Source organism: Poromitra crassiceps, assembly GCF_964638095.1.
Source record: "Poromitra crassiceps genome assembly, chromosome: 1".
Classification (NCBI taxonomy): Eukaryota; Metazoa; Chordata; class Actinopteri; order Beryciformes; family Melamphaidae; genus Poromitra; species Poromitra crassiceps.
In genome coordinates this window covers 71,327,013-71,349,621 of record NC_139623.1, presented here as the reverse complement: position 1 = coordinate 71,349,621, position 22,609 = coordinate 71,327,013, and the positions used below count along the sequence as shown (strand labels likewise).

The window sequence follows — 22,609 nt, the reverse complement described above, 5'->3', positions numbered from 1 at the left end:
CGGATAAATAAGCTTCCGTGACCGATATACAAGACAAAATATGAGAGTATATAGAACAACTTAATCTGAATCATATAGCCCTATAAGGTATATCAGGGGGTTCCCCCACATTTCTGAGTAGCCAGCCAGATAGAAAAAGTAGCTGGCTATGGGATGGGCCTTGCCCCTCAAGGGGGGTCCGGGGGGATTCTCCCCCGGAAGATTTTTTTTTTTACATTTTAAAGTAAAATTCATCAACCTGGTGCATTTGAGAGCAAAATGAACTACACTCATCTCTAATGTGTTGTGACTTTACAAATAATTAGGCCTAAACAATCAATATAAAATGTATTTAATGAACATTTGTTGAATTTCTCCAGGTATGAAAAGTTAAATTATACAGTAGGTAACCTACTTTAAAGGACCTTGTATGAACCCAGTATATACAGTTTGAAGAGTAATATAGTTCTCTCTCTCACACACACTGTACCTGTGATTGTCAGCTTCAGCTTTATAGCTAAAAGTATGTAGACAGATTGAATCTGTGATTCTTGAATACCAATATATAATTCAAACTGTCCACAAACACATTGGGCAAGGATAGGTAGACAACACATACTGTACATGGAAAGTGGTTCTGCCACTCTGGCCACTAAATTTTAGTCAGCCAATATTTATTTATACAGATCTCGGCACAACAAACACCAGTATGTTTCTCGATAGTTTTCAACATGGTCGTATTATATTGGCTTTATACAGTAGCACCTGGACTATTCAAGTCGACTCGCACGCACCTAATGTTACAAACTTTACTTGATCAGAGGGAAATCAATCATGTTTCTTACACCAGTGATTCACTCTTCAGTTGTAAAACGGTGAGCCTATATGATTTTCCCCACTCCGGACACACATTTTTAACCAACCTTACCTATGTTCAGCTCTCCAAATGCGCATTGCGCATCGCTGGCACAATGGCACCGTTGTTTGAAGGGAGCGGGGCAGGCAAGCACAGCTCGATAAAGGCACCAACTTGACCGGGGCCGTGTACCTTTCCCGCGGAGCGCTCCACAAAAATAGGCTACGGTTCGCGGAGATCCTGGTCAGTGCCATGCCCATGTGTAATCTCTTTTCTTTTCTTTTGGTGTGTGACGTGCGTGGCGTGGTCTCCGCATCAACGGAGTTTACGCGAACGTGTTAAAACTCGCGCAATAATAAGTGTGCATAAACGATTTAAACATGTGAGTAAACGATCTTAAAAGGTGCCTAAACGCTGCAGAGCATTGAAAAAGGTACGTAAACGCCGTTTACGTGCGTTTAGCCACCACTACAGCCCTGCTGACGACTCAGGTTGCCAGATTGATGCTGACAGCTGTTATATCAGATTTGGGGGAAAAGAAGAAAGAAAGAAAAAAGCAGGTATCCAGCCCTCCAATGCGAATTACGCTACGGCGCCTAAAGGCAAAGTCATCTTCAGCCGTGTGGAAAAACAACAACGATTGCAGCCTCCATCATCGTAATGTCCGTGCAGATGACCGGCACTGCAGTTACCTCATGTATGCGATGTGTCTCTATTACATAACATACTGTAGCGTATCGCTGATACGCCAAGGAACGGAGAGTTGTAGTTGGTACAGGTTCTTTATTCACAGGCTCATTCAGCTCCTAGCAGCTAGCTTCACAGCTAGCTCTACACATGACACCCGCTCTAGCCCGCTCGCAGAACTAGACTGACATCCGGCCCGCGGCCGCTGGTCCTATATACCCCCTTCCCCCTAGGAACACACCCACACACATTAGTTCCTAGCTGCAATCTAGACACTTCTATTGCACATTACATTACAGGTAATACCTGGATTACCTGGAACGCTACATACTCCCCGCCCAACAATAGGTCAACGCCCACGTTGAGACCCACAACCCACACATATCCCCCCTGTACCAAAACACACCAACACTTACATTCTTATATTCCCCCAATTTGTCTCTTATTATTTCACCACTTCTTAATTTCCGTTCCACCACCACCATTTGCATTTCTTTCCATTCCTTCCTCTTTTCCCATTCCTTTAAATTCAACCCACATTTCAATTCTCTTTTTACACACATTTCAATTTAACTCAACCCCATTTACGTTTTCCCTCTTTTCTTTACACTCATTTTCAATTCAACCCACATATCATTTCAGTTCAACATTTGACCCCAACATTTACCTTATTTCTCTTTTCTTCTTTACACATTCATTTAAACCACCATTTCCATCCCCCCCTTTTACAGCTTCTGTCCCACCTGAAGCATGCTAGTCCTTCTCCACCCCCAGTGGGGTTAGTCCTTCGCAAGGTGACTCTTTTCGGTCCCTTTTCTGTGCTCTACAGTCCTCACACGCACTGCAGTATCTCCGCACGTCCTCCTTTTGTTTGCCCCAGTAGTAAACTCTACGGATGTGGCTGAGTGTCTCTTCAGTCCCAAAATGACTGGATCCTGTGCCCACGTGCGCCACCCTCAGTGCCAATTCTCGCAGGCAACTAGGTACAACCCACTGGGTCCCGCTTTTCCCGTGCCCCTTTCTCACCAAAACCCCATCTCCCCTCAGATGCAGGTCCGAAAACATGTTCCACAGTCCCTTCGTGGCACCAGAACACAGGTGAATCTCCTCCACAGGGGGCCGGCGTCCGGCCACTACCCACGCGAACACCGGACCGATATCCGCGTCCTCCTTCTGTCTGCGTATCCACTCACCCACGTCGACATCCCAGATGACCCTGTCGTCGTCGTCCAGCTCTTGCACTCGCTCGTCCTCCCGTCCCGCTCCCCCAGGGGGCGGCGTGTTGAGGACAGCAGGGCGAACACCATCGGCGTCGATCTCCACCTCGGCTTTCTGCAGTGCAGCCGTGGGGGGGGTGTAGCGGCTTGGTTGGGCCGTCTCCTCCGGCCTTGACCCCTCTCGCTCCCCCGGGGACACGAGCGCCGCTCCCCCGACTGTAACAGCATTGCAGGTGATGTCTCTCCCTTCCTTCTGGCTGTTCAACACAATCCCCATTATCCTGATTGTCTCGTCACTGATGGTGATCTCCGCCACTACTGGCTGGTATGCAGAGCAGCTAGCCTGGGCCGGCTCAACCGTCACTCTCCTGCCCAGAACAATCGGCTCTGTACTGCCCCGTTGCTCCGCTGCTTGTAGCTCAGGCTGCTCCACTGCTCCGCTACTCCGCTGCTCCTCTGCCTGTTGCTCCGGCTGCTCCCCCGGCTGTGTGTCTCTTCCAGCGCCCACACCCTTAGTGCAGTCTCTGGCTAAATGTTCAGGCGACTGGCAAGTCCAACAAAGCCTCACCTGTCCGCCGCCTGCACGTCTCTCCTCTCTCGCTGTCTTCCAGTCCCCGACAGCTTCTCGACACTCTCTAGCTAGATGTCCGATCGCTCCGCATGCCCAGCAGGCTCCCTGCTGTCCATGTCGTTGTCCCGCATACCCGGTCCGTCTCCCGGGACCGCCTCGGCACCACCTCGCCACGTGGCCCGGTTCTCCACAGGTCCAACACAGTCTATTTTGTGGCTCCTCCGGCCGTTCTCCACACTGCATTACCTCCGCGCTCATCAAATCCACCCGCTGCATGACTTCCCGCAGCGCCCGCATCACCTCTACTGCCCAGGCAGGAGTCTCTTCCACCAGCCGTCTGACTTCTTTCAACACATGGGCTTCCATGCCCGCCAGCATCGAGCTGATCTCCGTCGTCAGCTCCTCTTTTCTCCCGTTCACCGATGGCCATTCTTCCTCGCGCACCATCACACGTGGTGTCCCCTAGCAGCTAGCACACGCAGCTAGCTTGCTACCGCTAGGTCGCTCGAGCCTTTGATCTCCAACTTTTCCTCCGCCGTTCCTCCTCACTCTCTCCCCTCTCGACCGAATCAGAGGCGCTACCGCTTCACTTGCTGACACCAATGTAGCGTATCGCTGATACGCCAAGGAACGGAGAGTTGTAGTTGGTACAGGTTCTTTATTCACAGGCTCATTCAGCTCCTAGCAGCTAGCTTCACAGCTAGCTCTACACATGACACCCGCTCTAGCCCGCTCGCAGAACTAGACTGACATCCGGCCCGCGGCCGCTGGTCCTATATACCCCCTTCCCCCTAGGAACACACCCACACACATTAGTTCCTAGCTGCAATCTAGACACTTCTATTGCACATCACATTACAGGTAATACCTGGATTACCTGGAACGCTACAATACAGATAGATAGATAAGGCTCTTTCATACACAGATCGCGGAAAAATAGCCGTTTAGGAGTCCCGTAAAGCCAGCCGCCTCGCCACAGAAATTGCTTTCACACAGAGCCAAGCAGCACGGCCACATTACCGTGCTGCTCTGTACTTTCAGGTGAAATCCCCCGCTCCCGCATTGAAAGGCGAGCAGAGGGATTTCCAGCTCCTCCTAGCCCAAATTAATATTTTCATAGGTTAGTGTAGCCTAGGCTACTGTATGATGAACGAATTCAATTCAACAACAGACTTTCCTCCTTCTCCTAGTCCGCTGAGGAGATCTGTATCGGCATTTTCATTGGCTGTTTGCCGATATCATAACTTAATAAAAAAATGCGCTAATTTGCGGCTGCTGCACCTGGAAGAATCCCCTCCTACAGTAGTTCTGTGTCTGGAGCAATGTCCCGCCCACAGCGCTATCTGATTGGTTACACATCAAGCAATAGCCTATCAGAGAGCTCAGAGATGAAATCTTGACACCTCACCTCAGTGCTTTCTGTTCAGCCGCAGCCTGCACTAGACAGGGGGACAGTGCGAGGCTGCCTGAAGCGAGAGCAGCGGACTAGTTGGCTGTTGTAACTGTAACACTCACACTGTGTTAAGGTAAAGCAGCAGATATTGTCATGCCAAAGTTGTAATAAAGTTAATATACATAATAATTACCTACGCTGACATTGCAAAAACACCACGATCTTATGAGCGATTCGTATGAAGCGCTGCCTCGCACAGTGTGGTGTGTGGAGATAGGTCTGTCTATCAGTCTACTTTTTTTACTTTCACTCGTCACTTTCTTGATACATGAGGTGATTTCCCCTGTAATTTTTTTATGAATGAGCTGACCATTCGCACCTTTTCCGGCTCGCTGCGACGACCTTTCAAGTGGAGGCGGGTTGTCCGCCAATACGGCGATGTGACAACCTTTGGTGCCGGGACAAAAGGCGTACAAGAATTACCCACCAACGCGCGTTTATGCCTTTCACATCGGAGCCGCGAATCCTAATTTCCGCGCATTTTTCGGCTTTCATGGCCGGTGTGAAAGACCCTACAGATAGATAGATAGATAGATCGATAGATAGATAGATAGATAGATAGATAGATTTTTATTTCTGTGTCATGCACCATATTCATGGGCTTACAAGACACAAATCATTCAAGTTCAACAATACAAACAAATCAACAAACAAGCTACAAAAGGCTCAAACATAAACAAGACAAGACAGAGTTATATATTCAGATGAACAACTTCTCCATTCTGAGTTTCCAAGCCCTCCCAATAAACCTGGCCAAACGGAAGACTTCATCTCTGAATAACCATTCCAACTTCGCATCATCTCCTGACCAAAATAGTTCCGGTTTCTTATTTTGCATTATCTGAAATAGAGCCAATCTTGGTTCCTCATATAGCGTACAATGAAACAAAAAATGAAATTCATCTTCCACAACACCTAATTCACATACAGTACAAAGTCTCTCCTCCTCAGCAATAGAATTGAACCTGCCAACCTCAATAGCCAAAGGGAGGGTACCCGTTCTCAACTGGGCACAGGCGCGGACTGCATAATCGGGCATGTCGGACAAATGCCCGGTGGCCTGGAGTAAACATATTTTTAATTTGAACATATGTTCTAAGTTTTGGTTTGAGCCATTGAGATATAATATGAATGGAGGGAGTGTCCCTATCTCCTCCCTGTATGTTCTTTTGAAGCCAAAATCCGGCCAGATCACTGAACCAGAGTCTGCGCAGTAGCGCCCTTGATTGAGAACCTGTGAGAGCTCCACGCCCCTCTGAACTTTCTTATGTAGAGCTGCTGTTTCTAGAATGCGCACAGTGCGTGGTGTATTTATATACAGTCTAGCTCTGTAAATATTACACTTTAAGTTGTAATATTTTTTGTCTCCCCAAAAGTAACCAGGAAGATTCCCACTATGAGATTAGTTTATCAAAATGACGCCTGTACGAAAATCTGATTTTGGTTGTCGGAGATTTTAGACCTCCGGTCTGCTGCTGACTGCTGCTGTGCTCTCAGCGCTCTCAGCGCGGGCCGGAAGTGGAGGCAGGCCGCCTCACTCAAGACAACAGCCTCACTGGGGGGGATTGCTGTGTTGACTAAGCTAGCCTAATGTTTTCGTGGCATTTTGATTAACTTTATGATTTAATTCCTTTTGGAGCAAATGTTGGTGTTACAAATCTAACCTTGACGCTTTATGCAACGTTGTTTGCTGGTGTTGTGGGTACTGCAGCCTGTTGTATCAGCCAGACAAGTCAGACCTCCGGGCTGCTCTCAGCCCGCAAGAGGAGCCAGGGCTGCTTGGCTCAGCCTCTCACTGGGGGAAATTCTCGGATGAACAGCTCTGTGTTGATTAGCCTAATGTTTCCGTGGCATTTTGATTAACTTTATGATTACATTTCTTTTGGCGCAAATGTTGGTTTAGCAAATGTAACCGTGAGGCTACGTTGTTGTACCCGCCCGGTAGTGTGTGTAGGCAGGCCAACCTAACGTTAGCCTAGACCTGAGCCAGGCTGCCTGGTCTATTGCCTGGTATATCGTTACTAAGAGAGGAGCTTGTGAAGAACGAACATCCCCACAGTCAAAGCATTTCCCCCAGATATGCATATAAAAACGTTTGTTGCTTTAATAGCCTACAAAAAATAAAACGTCTGTTTGTATGTCATGCTAACCCGTTAGCGATGAGCTAATGGTGGTTGTGTACTACTAGGCCTCATTTTATAGCCGGGACGGGAGTTAACGTTATAAAACACATTTCCTGTCAGTTGGACAACCTGGTCAGTTCTGAAAATATGCGGCTTCACTAAACGGGAGGTGAAGTGGCGTCCATCTTTATATAAGTCGATGGTTTGAGCCAGATGTCATACATTATGGCATTTGGTGGATGCTTTCATCCAAAGTGCCATAAGTTCACATATTTTTTGCATGGATGGCCCCGATGGGAGTCAAACACCTATTTACGTCCTGACAGTGTGGTTCTCTAGCCGCTGAGCTGCAAAGGGCCAGACGCTGGAGAAAAGGCACTCCAGAAAGTTCAAGGGTGGAAGGACATGCTTGCCAGTCGTCGTCACTCGACTTTTTGGAAAAGGGGTCAGAGGTCAAAACAGGAGAAAACAAGCACATGTTGCAAGAGGCCAGGCGGGACTATAGGGCAGCGTGTCCGTCTGATTGATGTGTCCTAGCTTCTTTACAATGTCAGGGTCACAATGCCCCGGTGTTTCATACACACTCACACACACACACACACACACACACACACACACACACACACACACACACACACACACACACACACACACACACACACACACACACACACACACACAGACAGACAGACAGACAGACAGACAGACAGACAGACAGACAGACAGACAGACAGACAGACACACACACACACACACACACGCACACAGACATGCACATCACATTACATACTGTTGTATTGTAGTTCATTCAGTGAAAGACACTGATAGGATAACTCTTGAGTCGCCATCCCCTGTTTATCACTAGCTGTGTGCAAGGGAGCTGGGCGGTGGGTGCTGAGGGTGCTGCAGCACCCCCTGGTGGCAAGAGATGTGATTTTTTAAATTGTTGGATTTGGCTGTCTTGTGTTATACCACCAACAAAATGCATTAAAAACAGTGTGTGCTTCCCAGCTCTAATCTTATGCTCTCTCTTCAAAAGTGTTTGATTTTCATCATAATCTGGTTTTCCATAATAATAACAATAAGTTCAGCGTTTATGCCTGTGTTGCTGTCTGTTGTAGTGTAAAACGACTAAAAAAGGGAGAGCAGGTGCTTACATGAAAGTGAGTGAGAAAAGGAGAAGATACTGAATAATGACATCACAACAGTATAATCCTAATGTTAATTTAAAATTAAATATTCTTCTAAATATGGATGAAAGTCCAAAAAACGTCAAATTTTCTTCGCCGCTGCTCTTACGGGCAGCACCGAGAGTCCCTTCCTTACAGCACCCCCTACCTAAAAGTACTTCCAGCGCCACTGGCTGTGTGTGTGTGTGTGTGTGTGTGTGTGTGTGTGTGTGTGTGTGTGTGTGTGTGTGTGTGTGTGTGTGTGTGTGCGTGCGCGTGTCCTTCGGAGGCAACAAGACAAGGAAAGGGGGAGAAATCACTATGTGCTTGGTAGCAGGTAGCAGCAGCTCCACTGTGGAGTTTGCCCTTGCAGACAGACAGACAGCAACATGGTCTGTGCTGCTGCCCTCAGCTGTCATCTTGTCTGTCCTGAGGCTGCAGTTCAAAGTCTACCTCCGTCCCCCTGATCCCTTAAAAGCAGAGACAGCGTTTGGCAAGGAAGACAGAAGTCAGGCTCAGTCCTCCCTCCGCCTGCCACTGCCACTCTGCTGTTTCCCACTCGCTCTGTCCTGACAGACAAGGTTGCCAGTATTTTGGGCACTTAAGATGGGTAAAAAAAATAAAGAAAGCTATATATAGCCGCAAGCGGCAATGAAATGAGTTTAAAGGAACACTCCGCCCATTTTCCACCAGCTTTGTATCATTAGAACATCACTATATCAGAAAAGTGTAAACTGTTTTGAAGTCTGTCATTTAATTTGACAGTTATTATTTGAGTGTTAAAGTGTGGACCAGTGACATCACTGGTCCACACTAACTCAAATTCATAACTCATTAACTCAAATCAACTCTCAATAACTGTCAAACTAGATGAATGATGAATAGTTTGACAGTTATTGAGAGTTGATTTGAGTTAATGAGTTATTAATTTGAGTTAGTGTGGACCAGTGATGTCACTGGTCCACATTTTAACACTCAATAACTGTCAAATTAAATGACAGACTTCAAAACCGTTTACAGGTTTCTGATATACTACTGATGTTCTAATGATACAAAGCTGGTTGAAAATGGGCGGAGTGTTCCGTTAAGCCTTTTCTGAACTGTACTGACATGGCAAAAAAAGATGTCAGTGGTTCTGAGGACGTGGTTCAAATATATCCCTCCTTGATATATCTGGCAAGTTTCGCGATCGTTGACCAAGCAGGTGAGGAGTTGCGGCCATTATACATCAGACTGGCAATGCGTTATCTTGTAGTAGTAGTAGTAGTAGGCTCTCATGACTATGACCCTTTCTCAGGGAAAGGATCCAGTGTCCAGCAAGAGGAAAAGACTGTAGAAGAAGAAGTCAAAAACACTTTCAGCAAACAATTTAAAATCGTTTAAATTAAAGGATGGCTTTAGCGGCAATCAACCCACTTTGTATCAGATATTAATCTCTGTAATGTAAGCATATGGGCAGTGTTTTACCTTCTCTCTCTGTTTACCTCATGGAGAAAAATGCAGGAGCTGCTGCCTGCAGAAACTCCGCCCCCACTGGCTGCAAGTCAGTAAGGCTTGTTAAGGCTCTCCATGCAATTCTCCATGAATGTGCGCATAGGCCTGCTTAAAAAATAAAAAATAAACTATAACAGCCTCCCTCGGAGCAGATTCTGCCTCTCCAGCAGAACTTCCGCAGCCCCGTTGTGATGCGTTATGACGTAAGGAGGAAATGGCAGAGGAGGAAATGGGAGATCTCGTGAGGAAAACAGAGAGAGAAGGTAATCACTGCCCATGTGCTTATATTACCAAGATTATTAATGATAATGATGATGGTTGATTACCGGTAAAGCCATGTTTTAATACCGATATGGCGGAGAGTTGCTGTTGTTTTTTATATTCTAGCAGTGGCAACATAAATGTAGATATTGATGCATGTAACCTGGTGATAACTCAATCAGTGGGCTGGAGACAGAATGTCCACTAGCAGTAGTATTCATATAAGGCAAGTAACTGTAATATTGGCTTGCTTCAATGCTTTTCTTCCCCTCCGGCATGCCTGTTTAGAGTTTGTTGGAAAATGCTAAGAGATCATCTATCTTGCCCCATGTGTTAGTAGAGGAACTCACCAAACTCCATTCAGAAATCTGGCAATTGAATATGGCCTTGCTTATCAACAAAGTAGGCTAAATAACGCCAGAACATAATTGACAAACCTTATCACGAATCTTTAGATGCCACCCTGCAATTCGGCATAGGATCTCCCAAGAAGCACTTTGTGAATGTATAATCTCATCTTTTGGAAGTGGTTCGCAATGCTTACCGCTTGCCTACCGCCCTCCACTGTGTATTTTGTGTGGGGGGGAGGAGTTAAAATATTTGGAATGTGTGCTTCTTATTGGAGTAGCCTATGTGTATGCCAAATTAGAGACAGGCTTAGGCCTATCCATAACATCTATGTTTTCATAAAAAGTCTCAACTTGTATTCTACCATGTATAAACCGTAAGTTTGCCGACTTTAACTCATTGAGTGCCAGCCACTTTTGGAGAACGGACGCTCCCAGTGCCAGAGTTTCAGAGCTTTTTTCAGTGATTTCTCGAGGCCCACAGAATATTGTGTGATATTACTATGTACTGTAAACACTGAACACGCAAAAAGAACGATGAGACTCTCTTCTATCATCAGCAAAAACAGGTTTATTGATATCATTTTCCGTTCTTTAGTTATCAGCCGGAGAAGATAGCTTGATTTAACCAAAAACAGCCTTTTTTTCTAGAAGCTGAGATAATGACCCTTTTGTGAAATTAAACATTTCAAGCACATCACTGACTCTGAAGCTAATTTTCTGATGTAGTCACACCTCAAAAATAATTTCCTTCAATAGAACAGTGAAGGCCAGGGAATTTTGTTTGGCAGAATAATATTTTTTAGCTGCAACCAGCAGCGCTGGCCCCTGCGTGCGCTGCTGGTTGCAACTTCTTGCTGGTCTTGATTTGCTGCTGGTGGGCATCGGATATTCTGGCTTGCGTTTGCCAATCCTGTCCTGCTGTCTGGGTCTGTCTGGGTCAGTGTTGTGTGCTGCTCTGCGTGCCCCCCCCCCCCTCCCACCCCTCAACTGCAAACCCCACCTCCGTAGGAGTGTCTGGTGGCTCTCTGCTGAGTTTGCTGTGCACAGTGAAGGGTGCGCGACATCCAGCTTTTTTACAGCGTTCCGCGTGTGTTTGTCACCGGCTCCCATGCTTCCAGTTGAGAATAATAACAACTCCACGGCTGATCATGCGGATGGGCTGTCGCAGCGGACACGGAGGAGCTCAATTGTGGGAGCAGATTGTCTGCTGCAGGCACAGCTAACGTTATGCTTCATGCATATCGATGCATACGGATGCGATGCGATTTCCGTTTCCCCAACGACTTCTTCTCTGTTTTTCTCTGCCTTTCTGTAATCTGGAGAGCACTGTCGCCACCTAAGGGTTCTGTAAAATAGGTTATAGACCTCCAATAGCTACAATATTTGTACAGGAGATGCAGAAGGCTTTGATCGACGTCCCACCGTCAAAAAACGCATTGGACGTCGATCGACGTCCTTGGCACTCTACGTCACTATTTAATTGGACGTCGAAAGACGTCCATGGCACTCAATGAGTTAAATGAGCTAGTTGCCCATAGAGAGAATGACTTGTTAGTTAGTTAGCTCGTCGGCTACCGATCTTGCTAATGTACATTATAATATAAATGTGTATCACAGTCCATACCACATTTTGTGTTGACGTCAAAATCCAAAAAGTAGGTGTGACATTACTGTTCCGGCCCCACCCACTTTGACCAATGATGACTTCTGTGTGGAATATACTGTTGACCTGCTATCTGACCCTAAAGATCCCCTGTCCCCCCTAAAAAAAGTGGAAAATTGGTTTGGAGGGGTAGAGTGGAAAAGGAACAAAGTCGTGTTTCTACTCATGTGTGTTACTTGTAACTCGTTACTACCCACCCCTGATGCCACCTTTACATTTTTCTATTCAGTATAGTGTCACAATAATGTTATACGTTCAAATATCTTCATTTTGGGGCTTTTTCCAAGTAAATATTGATGTGATTGTATGCAATTAGATCAGCAAATATAGGCTATATTTCTGCCACCCCTTAAACTCTTCATGCCATCCTCTTGCCCCCATGAACATTTCTCTAGATCCTCCCCTGGGGTTTATTAACAACCTTAATGAGATATGTCTCTCTCTCTCTCTCACATACAAGTGTGTGTGTGTGTGTGTGTGTGTGTGTGTGTGTGTGTGTGTGTGTGTGTGTGTGTGTGTGTGTGTGTGTGTGTGTGTGTGTGTGTGTGTGTGTGTGTGAGAAATTATTCTCCCATTTACTGTGATGACCCAGTTTCTGCATCAATCTTTCTCGAACTTTCGTGCGCATCCGCGTGTGTTGCCATAATTAAGGTATAAATCACCTGGAAAGGCGACAAGGATGGTTAGGTTGGAATCAATACAACTTTGTTGTGCTTTTTGGCCCCGTCAATACCGACAGAAACAGATACACAACCATTAAATAACGCTGGAGTCAACCTAATGAGGCAGGCTTTTAGAATTGTGTGTGTGTGTGTGTGTGTGTGTGTGTGTGTGTGTGCGCGCGCGCACGCGCGCACGCGCGTGTGTGTGTGTGTGTGTGTGTGTGTGTGTGTGTGTGTGTGTGTGTGTGTGTGTTTTATGCGTGTTGGAAGATCATGTCAGATCATATATCATATCCAATGTTGGGCAAGTTACTGAAAATGTGTAATTGGTTACAGTTACAGTTACTAGTTATTCTCTCAAAAAGTAACTCAATTACTTTAAAATTACTGCATACTGTAATAAAAGTAATTAGTTACTAGGGAAAGTATTTTTTGCGTTACTTTTAAATGCTTTGATATTAATGCACACATATGTTTAGTGTTGCTATATATAGCACAGTGTGGGAAAAGACAAACTCTCAAATTTGATCTATCATTGTACCTGCATGGGACACTTGAACATTTGGGGAGGCTTATAGCCTATATAGGCTCTGGCTGCAGCTGCGGCATGTGGAGCATTTTTGCCAGGAAGGGCAGCCTCTCTCCCATAGGCTGTATAATAAATCCATTCTCCCCAGACTAGGTCTGATGATCATAAACTGGATACGGTATTCCTCTGAAGTTATCTGCTATTTTCACATCCTAAAGTAATTAAAATGTCAGTAATTGTAATTGAGTTCCTAAATTTGAAATAATTACATTACTAGTTACTGCAAACAGTAGTTAAATGACAGTAACTAGTTACTCCCAACACTGATCAAAATCTGTGTTATTGCATTCATATTTTCCACTGATTGCGGTGTTGACTCTGTAGAGATACTCGGCTGAGGCAGACTCCACTGATATTGGATACTTTTCCTTGGGTACACAATATCTCCCAGTGGGTCAGCATGTAGGATGCTGCCTCCAGAGAGCACAGCAGGAGAGCAATACATTGAAATATGATCCTGTCATTGAAGTGAGCATCTCCACTTCAGCATCACAACTCTTTCCTCGTCTCCTCCACTATCATCTGCCAGTGCTGTTTTCTCCATCTGTCTCCCACTGCTTTCTTTGTGTCTGTTTCCTGACCTCGCCATACTTTCCTATTCGCTCATCTTCTCTCTCTCTCTCTCTCTCTCTCTCTCTCTCTCTCTCTCACACACACACACACACACACACACACACACACACACACACACACACACACACAGGTCCATATTTCCCTCCTTTTTGTCTTTGCCTGCTTCACCCCATCTGTTGTGCCAAACCAAGCGATTGATTGTATTTGAGGCCGTCACTGAGGTAAATAATCGAGACACCGAGGCTAGGTTTCGAGGGGTGTGTGCGTGTGTATGGTGGTGTGTGTGTGTGTGTGTGTGTGGGGGGGGGGGGGGGGGGGGGGGGTGTAAGGACATCTCTTGTTTGTTGGAAGGACAGACAAGAAATACAATAGAGGGCTAAGATACAGACACAGACTCATCGATTTGTCAGAGCTTCATAAATCATTCACACAAACACACACATTTGAACCGTTTATTTTATTTTTGTCCACATAGAAGAAAATGGTACAAGGACACAAGTATTGAAGGTGCAGTACAGTACATTCACAAAATGATGCACCAGGCATAATCCAAAACTACTCTGTTCTCAGGGGTGTAAGTAGCAGCCGAGCGTCTGTGCCATATATGGCTAGGCTGCCAAATCTGAAAACAATAGACTGCACCAATAACCCAGCTCAGATGATCTGAAATCAAGTAGACTGCACCCATAACCCAGCTCAGATGGGATTTAACCCTAACCCTAACGCAATCTGAAAACAAGTATGGCTCTATCTTTCCCCTGGCCTTAAATTAGCGTTTAAGGCCAGGCGCAGTGCTATTAGCGGGCGTGGTCAGGCGCATTCCCTAATTTCCCCTCGGCGCTAAAGCTGAAGCAGATGGGCGCTAACCATTGAACCACGCCTTTTTTAAGCGTAGAATTATTCACAACTGTGGCCATTGTGAACTGCAGTAAAGCAATGACATTCTTCCTTTCCGAGCTCCGATCCACTCGATCCAGTCCGGTTGCGGCTGCAGTGATATATACACGAATCCAGCGAAGTCCCGGATGTACACAAGCCGCCATTACTGCGGTGACTCCAGGGGGAAATACACATCGCGCGAGCTTGAATGCAAGCTGTCCTCGAGTGTAGCCTATATTTTTGCGGATATTTTTCTACCTTTACATTTTTAGTCAACGTTACCTTTGATAACAATGCCTAGGAAATCCGGAAGAAGCTGTGCAGTTATCGGCTGCGCCAACACTAGTGGCAAACTTCAACTTTGGAAGATAATAGCATGTGAAATCCACAAGCCTTTACTCCATGAAGAATGCCCCTGTCTGAAACCATACAGTTTACATAGATTCCCTGGACGTGCAGAGGACCGAGATGTTCGCCAGAGGTGGATCAAGAATATTAATAGAAAGGATTTTGTTCCCACCAACCACAGCATGGTAGGTTTTGATTAACAGTGGTAAATCCCTAACGTTATTTCGCCTCATAATGAGTAGTAGCATGCAGCTGCTAAGCTAACACTGGTGAGCTAGCTAGTGGCTAACGTTATCAAACTGGCGTTATTGTGAAATAACAGTTGATCTAATGTTAAATATGTACTCGAGCTACAGTAGGACAACCTAATGATCACAATAAACATCGGTTGGCATCACACAACCAACATTTGTCATCAGTTAGCTGAGATTATTTAGAAAATCGTCAATCCTTGGACAAATCAATTTCTATGACATGAAACAATGTAATGACAATGTTTTCGTTAGTATTGTTGAGTTATGTGGAAATTACTTTAGTGTTCATCACCATCCTCCTATGCTTACCACTCTTAAGGTGTGTGGAATACACTTCCTGGATGGTAGACCAACGAAAGAACAGCCATACCCGGTGTTGCATATGGGATATGAATATCATGTAAGTTAGATTTGATTTTTCGAATTACCATATATTTCATTTATTGCCATCAAAATACCCTGCTCCATGACATTTAAAATGTATGATTTAAATTGCTTTCCAAATTGTCAGTTGCATATAATTGTTTTTTTTACATTTTACATTTTTTTTTACAAAATGTAAGTGATCCCCCCCTTCCCTCTTCTGTTTTCTGTCTTTCCTCAGGAGGTGTCATCTGGTAGAGCCCCTCCCAAAAGAAGATGTCTTGAGCCCTTAGTCAACAACACACCTGCTGAACCTGGAGTTATGGAAGTGAATGCCGATGATTTGGAAAATATCATGCCTCTGCAGACGTGTGATGTTGGTATCCAGTGGCCAGATCCTACAGACCACAAGTACTGTTCTAACAAGACAACGAAAGACAGTGCAACACAAACTGATCCTGCACCATCAGTGCAGCCTATGACTTGGATGACAAAGATTCTAGGTTTTTCACAGGCATAGGTAAAGACAGTTTTTGGCAACTTTTACATGCCCTCATGGCTTTTTTCCCATGGCCAAAGGTCATCAATTTGGCAGTGCACGACCAACTGTTACTTGTTCTAATGAGGCTTCGTCTTGGTTTGATGTTCACAGATTTAGGTAAACGGTTTAGAGTAAGCAGAAGTAAGGCCTGTGACATCTTCGCAGTCTGGAGACCAATACTTGCACAGTTTATGAGGGAGAAGGTGATTGCTTGGTTGCCTAGAGATACTTTGAAAAGAATAAGGCCTCAGAGTTTCACTGAAAATTACCCCAAAGCAACTTGCATAATAGACTGTACTGAAATATTTGTTCAAAGGCCAAAGAACTTCAGGAAACGATCACAAACATACAGCAACTACAAACATCATAACACCTACAAAGTCCTATATTGTATAGCCCCTAATGGTTATGTAATGTTTGTATCCAAATTATTCGGTGGGAGGGCCAGTGATACTTTTATCACAAAGAACAGTGGTTTTGTTAACCACCTGATTCCTGGTGATCAAATTTTAGCAGATCGTGGGTTCACCATCACAGATGTTTTGCCTCCAGGAGTGACTCTAGCTCTGCCAGCATTTACCCGTGGCTGTAAAGAACTCTCCGAGCATGAAGTAACAGAAACACGTCGCTTGGCAAATGTCAGAATCCATGTTGAGCGTGCAATTAGAAGATTGAAAGGTTTTACAATTTTGAGTCATGTAATCCCTGGCAGGGTCGGAAATGTTGATGACATTGTAAGTATTTGTGCAGGGCTGTGTAACTTGCAACCTCTGTTAATTCGGAATGAAAGTGAGGAAGAAGAAGCATGTGAAATGCATGAAGATGAAGACATAAATTAGCAAGAAAATGAGGACATTGTAGAGGACTGAGTGATTTTGGTGGTAGTCCTTATGAAAAAAAGATGTGCACATTACTCCAAAATCATTTATAGTTATTAATTTTCCATTGTAGCTTTGATCATTCTAAGGGAAAGTAAAATGAAGCAATAGCAAATGATCTTCAACAAGCAACTTTGTTACAGCCTTGTTCAACATGAAATACTGTGAAAAGTGACTGTACTTTAAAACTGAATGGCTATTCTGTAGGGGTGTCACGATACACTCAGTTCACGATACGATATGATACACGATATTGGGTTCACAATAACGATACGATATTTTAACAATATTTTTTTGCGATCGATTTGTAAGTTGAGGGGGCATCCTCCACTCTAATTTGAGTAATCTCACCATTTTCATCCTCCCGTGTCTGTAACGTCCCTCGTCTGTTCAAACAAAGCAATGAAAAGGAGAGCGAGCATGCAATCAGATGCAGATCAGTGCCACCATGTTCAGCTTCTTTTTCTTGTGATATGAGATTTCATCTCAACGATACATAATGTCACGTTTTGATATTGCGATATATTGTGACATCCTTACTATTCTGACAATGAAAAATGCAGTGATGTTCATGTTTTTCCTTACAGTTAATGTCATTTCAGAAAACCAATTTGTGAACTCACCAGTTCACTTGTATAAGTGAATATAGATTGAGATGTTTACCCCTCAATAAAGTCAAAAGGGAACTACTTGAGTCCACTAACTTTCATTATTCCATGTGCTATTCTGGAAGCTATTGCTGGTAGCAGATGCTCAAAGTAGACCACCTTGAGGTGGCTGATTTTATCCATTGTCCACTCTTGGTTGTAAGGCACATCCACGATAATGTGTTCATTTGGGGTCCATACTAGGAACTTACAATTTGTTTTGTTTGCACAATGCATCGCTAATTGGACCTGGTAATAGTAGCCTAATCCTGATGCTGTTTCCTTAAGAACATGCCTTCCATTTATATGTTTTACATCATATTTGTTTGATTTAATCATTTTTAGCAGACTGCCATCATGTGCCTCAAGTTTCTTCAATGTAGGGCACTTAATCTCAAGGATGGTATTTGTGTCAATGATTCCATCAAGGCTGGCCCCGAGCCAGTTTTCTTTCTCATGCACAACAAGACCTGTTGTTTCCACTGTTTGCCCTGTGGTTTCCTCAAAACATTTTCTAGCCAAAGGCTCAGATGTTTGTCCATATCGAGTGGCTGTGTTTCCAAAGAACTTGCAGTTCAGTTTCCTTTCCACCCAGTTTGTAGGGTCTGTTTTTTTTGGCACTTCAGATGCCTCACTACTAGTTATTCTAATTTTTCTCTGGTCTAGCCAAAATTGACAATTCTGACCCTTTGTCTTTGTCTGTATTTTCTCTCTCTCATCTTTCCCACATTTTACATATCTTTCAAAAACAACATTGCAGAGTTTACATTTGTGTTCAGTACATTGTGCATGATCTTTGGGTAGTTCATCAGTTGCAGTCTTCTGTGGCTGTGCAGTAAACACATGATGTAAAATGGTTCCAGGTATCATGGCTAAGCCAGTCATGTCAGGAGATGAAAAGTGTTGAATGACATGTGCATCTGTCTCAAATGCTGTAGCCATAACCAGCTTATCAGCGGGATATATTCACCACAACACACTTGCTCTCGTGATATATTGCTTAAGTGAACAAGCACCCCCACTCGGCTCATTCAGGGCAGGTTTATAACTTGTAGGCTACCGGCTGCTCCTGCACATCACAGCACAGGCTAAATGATGCCACATAAATATACATGATGTAAAGTCATGGCATAAATGTGTTTTTGTTGAAAAAGTACTGTCAAGTAAGCTAAGTTTTGTTGGAGCGGACATCACAGTACAACGGTGTTACGGTTGTCACTCGACTATAACACGTTGTATTTGCAACGGATATATATACGACCTGGATTACATGTATGTTTCACATAAGGTTGTGTTTTGATTTTTGTTTTATTTTGTGCAATATTGAAATGTTTTAGAATTGCATGTTGTGTTACCATAAATATTATTTCTATCTACCATGCATGCTGGGAGCTGCACATGTGTGTCTGTGTGGCTTTGGTAGGGGAGTCGACCCACTGAATAAGGCCTGGTTTTGAAAAGCGCTAAGCGCAAAATTAACGCCACTTGAGAAGATCGCTTTAGGCTGGTATTTAAGACCGAAACGCCCATTCTGGCCTATTCTGGCACTGCGCCACGCCTCTTCAGCGTAAAGATTCAAGATTCAAGATTTTTATTGTCACTCCGTGGTACAAGTATCACGTGTGAAATTCTTGTGCTGTGGACTCCGTTTACAACATAGCACAAATATAACAGGGCATATGAGTGCAAAAACAACAAGAGACACAACAAGCAATAAGGCAGTAGAGTGATAAGACAAGTCAGAGACAGTGGCATATTCACTGCACATAGGTGCACATGTCATGTGCATACTTTAGACGTGCTTAAACATTTTAAATTCGACGTATTTGACGTACAGGTGCAAATAGCATATACCTAATTAAACATACAATTAAACATTAGACATACATAATGCTAGCAGCTACAGTACGGTACAGTACAGCTACTACACTATTTGTGTATGTTAAGGAGTCTCGTGGCCTGCGGGAAGAAACTGTCCCTCAAGCGTAAAGCGCATTTCGGGGCCTAAAAATATGATGCTATCTTCCCGAGTCACGGGTAGGCAGGCGCAAACCGTGTTTTTTTGCGTTTAACGCCAGTTCAGCGCCTAAGGCCAGGGGGAAGATAGAGCCCTATGTCTGCACCCATAACCCAGCTCAGATGGGATTTAGGGTTAGGTAGACTGCACCCATAACCCAGCTCAGATTGGATTTAGGAGAGGTTGGTATTTAATGACCTTGGTCATAAAGGCTTCTTCTCGGCTAGAGTCAAAGGTGCAGGCTACCTCTAAAACAAACACTTATTTGAACTCTTCATTGACCACTATGACATCTTGGTGTATTGGCAGACCTGTGGAAAAGTGTCTGCGTTACTATTGCAAAGATGGAACATGGAAGGTTTGACACAGGAATGCTTGTACTGTACATTCTCACTGATGATAGGAAATGGTTTGATATGTCCTCCTTTGCTATGAGCTCCACTATTCTGCCATGACATGCTATGTACATTCCTTTGTAAGCATAACAGCCATTCATTAATGTCTAATATTATTCAAAGTTCTTCTACATTACATATTACACAATTCCACATACATGACATACTTGCATGTAATGTATATGTTACACATATAAAATGTGTAACACCCTCCACATGAAGCCGGTCTGATGAGAACTGTGTGTCTGTGTGCATTGTTCGCTCCCCTGCAGTTTGACATGCAGCAGCTGTCTCTGGATGAGCTGAAGCAGGTGCTGTTCCACGCCTTCCGGGACCACCTGACGATGAAGGACATTGAGAACATCATCATCACAGAGGAGGAGAGCCTCAATGAAACCTCAGGGAACTGCCCTGAGTACGAGGGAGGTGAGAGTAGTCTGGGCACCTTCCACCCCGCTTTTTGTCATGGGGGCGTAAACCCCGGACCCAGAATTAACACCGGATGGCAATGCGCCTAACAACGTCTTTGTTGCCGTTAGCTTGACGCGGTGATGTTACCTAAACTAGAGTCTGATCAAAACAAAGCTAGCGTTACATAAAACAAAACGTTTATGCAATATGGCATCTCCGCCACCACCGCCTGACACACCGGTCAAAACGGTGAAAGAGGATTCTGATACTTGGGTCAAATTGTCAAGTTAACGTGAAAGTTGACGAGCTAGAAACGCTGCCATCCGGTCTAGGGCGGGCTCTAGGCCGGAACCAGTAGGGTGACAAAATCAATTGTGGGCGGGAGCCAGGCTCTTTCTCGCCGAGAAGAGCCTGGTGACGCGAGGTTAAGGTGAGAGTGAGTGTGTGAGAGAGAGAGAGAGAGAGAGAGGGAGGGAGGGAGAGGGAGAGGGAGAGGGAGAGGGAGAGGGAGAGGGAGAGGGAGAGGGACGGGCGCCGAAAGCAGGGGGACATGGGGACATTTTGTCCCCCTTAAAATTTGGTCCTCCTAAAAAAAAAAAAAAAAAAATCTGAGGGGGCAACTGCCCCTGACGCTTAGAGCCCACTTTACACTGTTTACACAGCCTGTGATGCTTGTTAAAGCCGTGATCGTTGTGGGATTATTACACCTGAGACAGAGAGACGCAGGGATCAAGTTACAGAGAGCCCACTTTACACTGTTTACACAGCCTGTGACACATGAGTGCCTTTTAAACATGAACTCCGGATCATGTCCAGCTAGAGAGAGCAGGATATTTTGCCTGGGGGGGGGGGGGGGGGGACAGCTTTAGCTATGAGGCAGTCAAAATAGTGGTCGCGCCGTCGTCAATCCTGTGGGTGATTTATTTTACAAGTGGCAACTAGTCATATCTGACTAGTTTTAAATGTATTCCTCCCCACAAAAGTTTGATAGCCTATGTTTCCTAAATAAACGTTTTGAATCCATTTATCTCTATAGTCGTAGTCGATCTTATTTATTCCAGTGTTGTCGAGGCCGATTTCGCAGCAAGAATATTTAATTGGTCGGCACGTCGTTCTCGGTAAAGGACGCTTTCGTTATTGAAACAGACAACATGCATGCATGCTCCTACCAGGCGCGCGGGAAGCTATCTCCCACGAGGGGGTCTGAAGCATACAGCGCACCGCCGCGCCGAGCACTTTGCGCGTGCACGTGCGAGGTGCGTGCACGTGCGAGGTGCGTGCACGTGCGAGGTGCGAGCACACGCAAAGTGCGCTGCGCGGCGCGGCCTTGTGCGAGCATGCTGCGTGAAGTTGGCACTTGTAATGCACATTGTCTTAAAACTTGAATGGAATCAGGGGCGCCGATTTATGTCTGTGCCAGTGCGTGCCCATGCTTGCGCATGCCCGTCGCCCAACCCATCCCCCGATAAAGCGATAAAGCTGACGCAAACGCACCATAGGAGATTTAACAGCGACCTACACACACACACACACACTTCACACACCACTTCAGTTCGACAGAATAGGAACAAGCGACCGAAGCATGCTGTAAACCACACTCATCTCAGCAACATAGAACATGAACAGCGTCAGCATCAGCGACCGACCCACACAGACACATTGATTGAGAGATCAAAAGTTTTAACCAACATTATAACATACACTACTACACCTCACCTGGAACTGGAAGTCGTAGGCTACTCGTCACGGTTGCACTGGTGGTGGTGGAAAACGCACTAGGTTTTGTGATCAAAAATCTCCTCATTTTGTTTTGGCTACTTGTGTTGAGATGTGTCAGTCTGTCACTCTCTCTCTGATACCGCTCAATGCGTGTTTACTCACTACGTCAGCAGGGTCACATAGAGTGCACTGACTCATGCAGCCAATCAGATTGGGCTATGTTTTGATCAACTCGTTTTGTAACCCGGGGCCGCCAGCGGGCCTCGGGTGGGTGGAGTTTGCTATCAAATCAATGTAAAGAGACTCGACCCCGCCCAGCCACAGCCTAGAGCCCAGAGCAGAGCACCCACGGGGAAATGAGGGGAGAGAGAGAGAGAGAGAGAGAGAGATGCCTGTGACACACAGTCACTGAAGTTTCGCCAAATGAGGGTGGGGCTGGTGGGGGGGGCTGGGGGGGGCTGCGTCAGGAAGGTGCAGGGGCTGAGGCCGCCACCAGGGGGGGCTGCAGCC

The 22,609-nt window shown here is 45.2% G+C and overlaps 1 protein-coding gene across 1 annotated transcript in view; it reads left to right on the top strand.

Annotated features, from left to right (window-relative positions):
- LOC310782896 (calcium-binding protein 8-like) overlaps positions 1–22,609 on the top strand; it is a gene marked incomplete at its 3' end in the record, with an annotated part of 61,024 nt that overhangs the window by 20,144 nt on the left and 18,271 nt on the right. Inside the window, exon 3 of the mRNA XM_083643685.1 lies at positions 20,242–20,395. Coding sequence (XP_083499811.1) covers positions 20,242–20,395 — 154 coding nt within the window. The remainder of the gene's footprint in view (positions 1–20,241; positions 20,396–22,609) is intronic.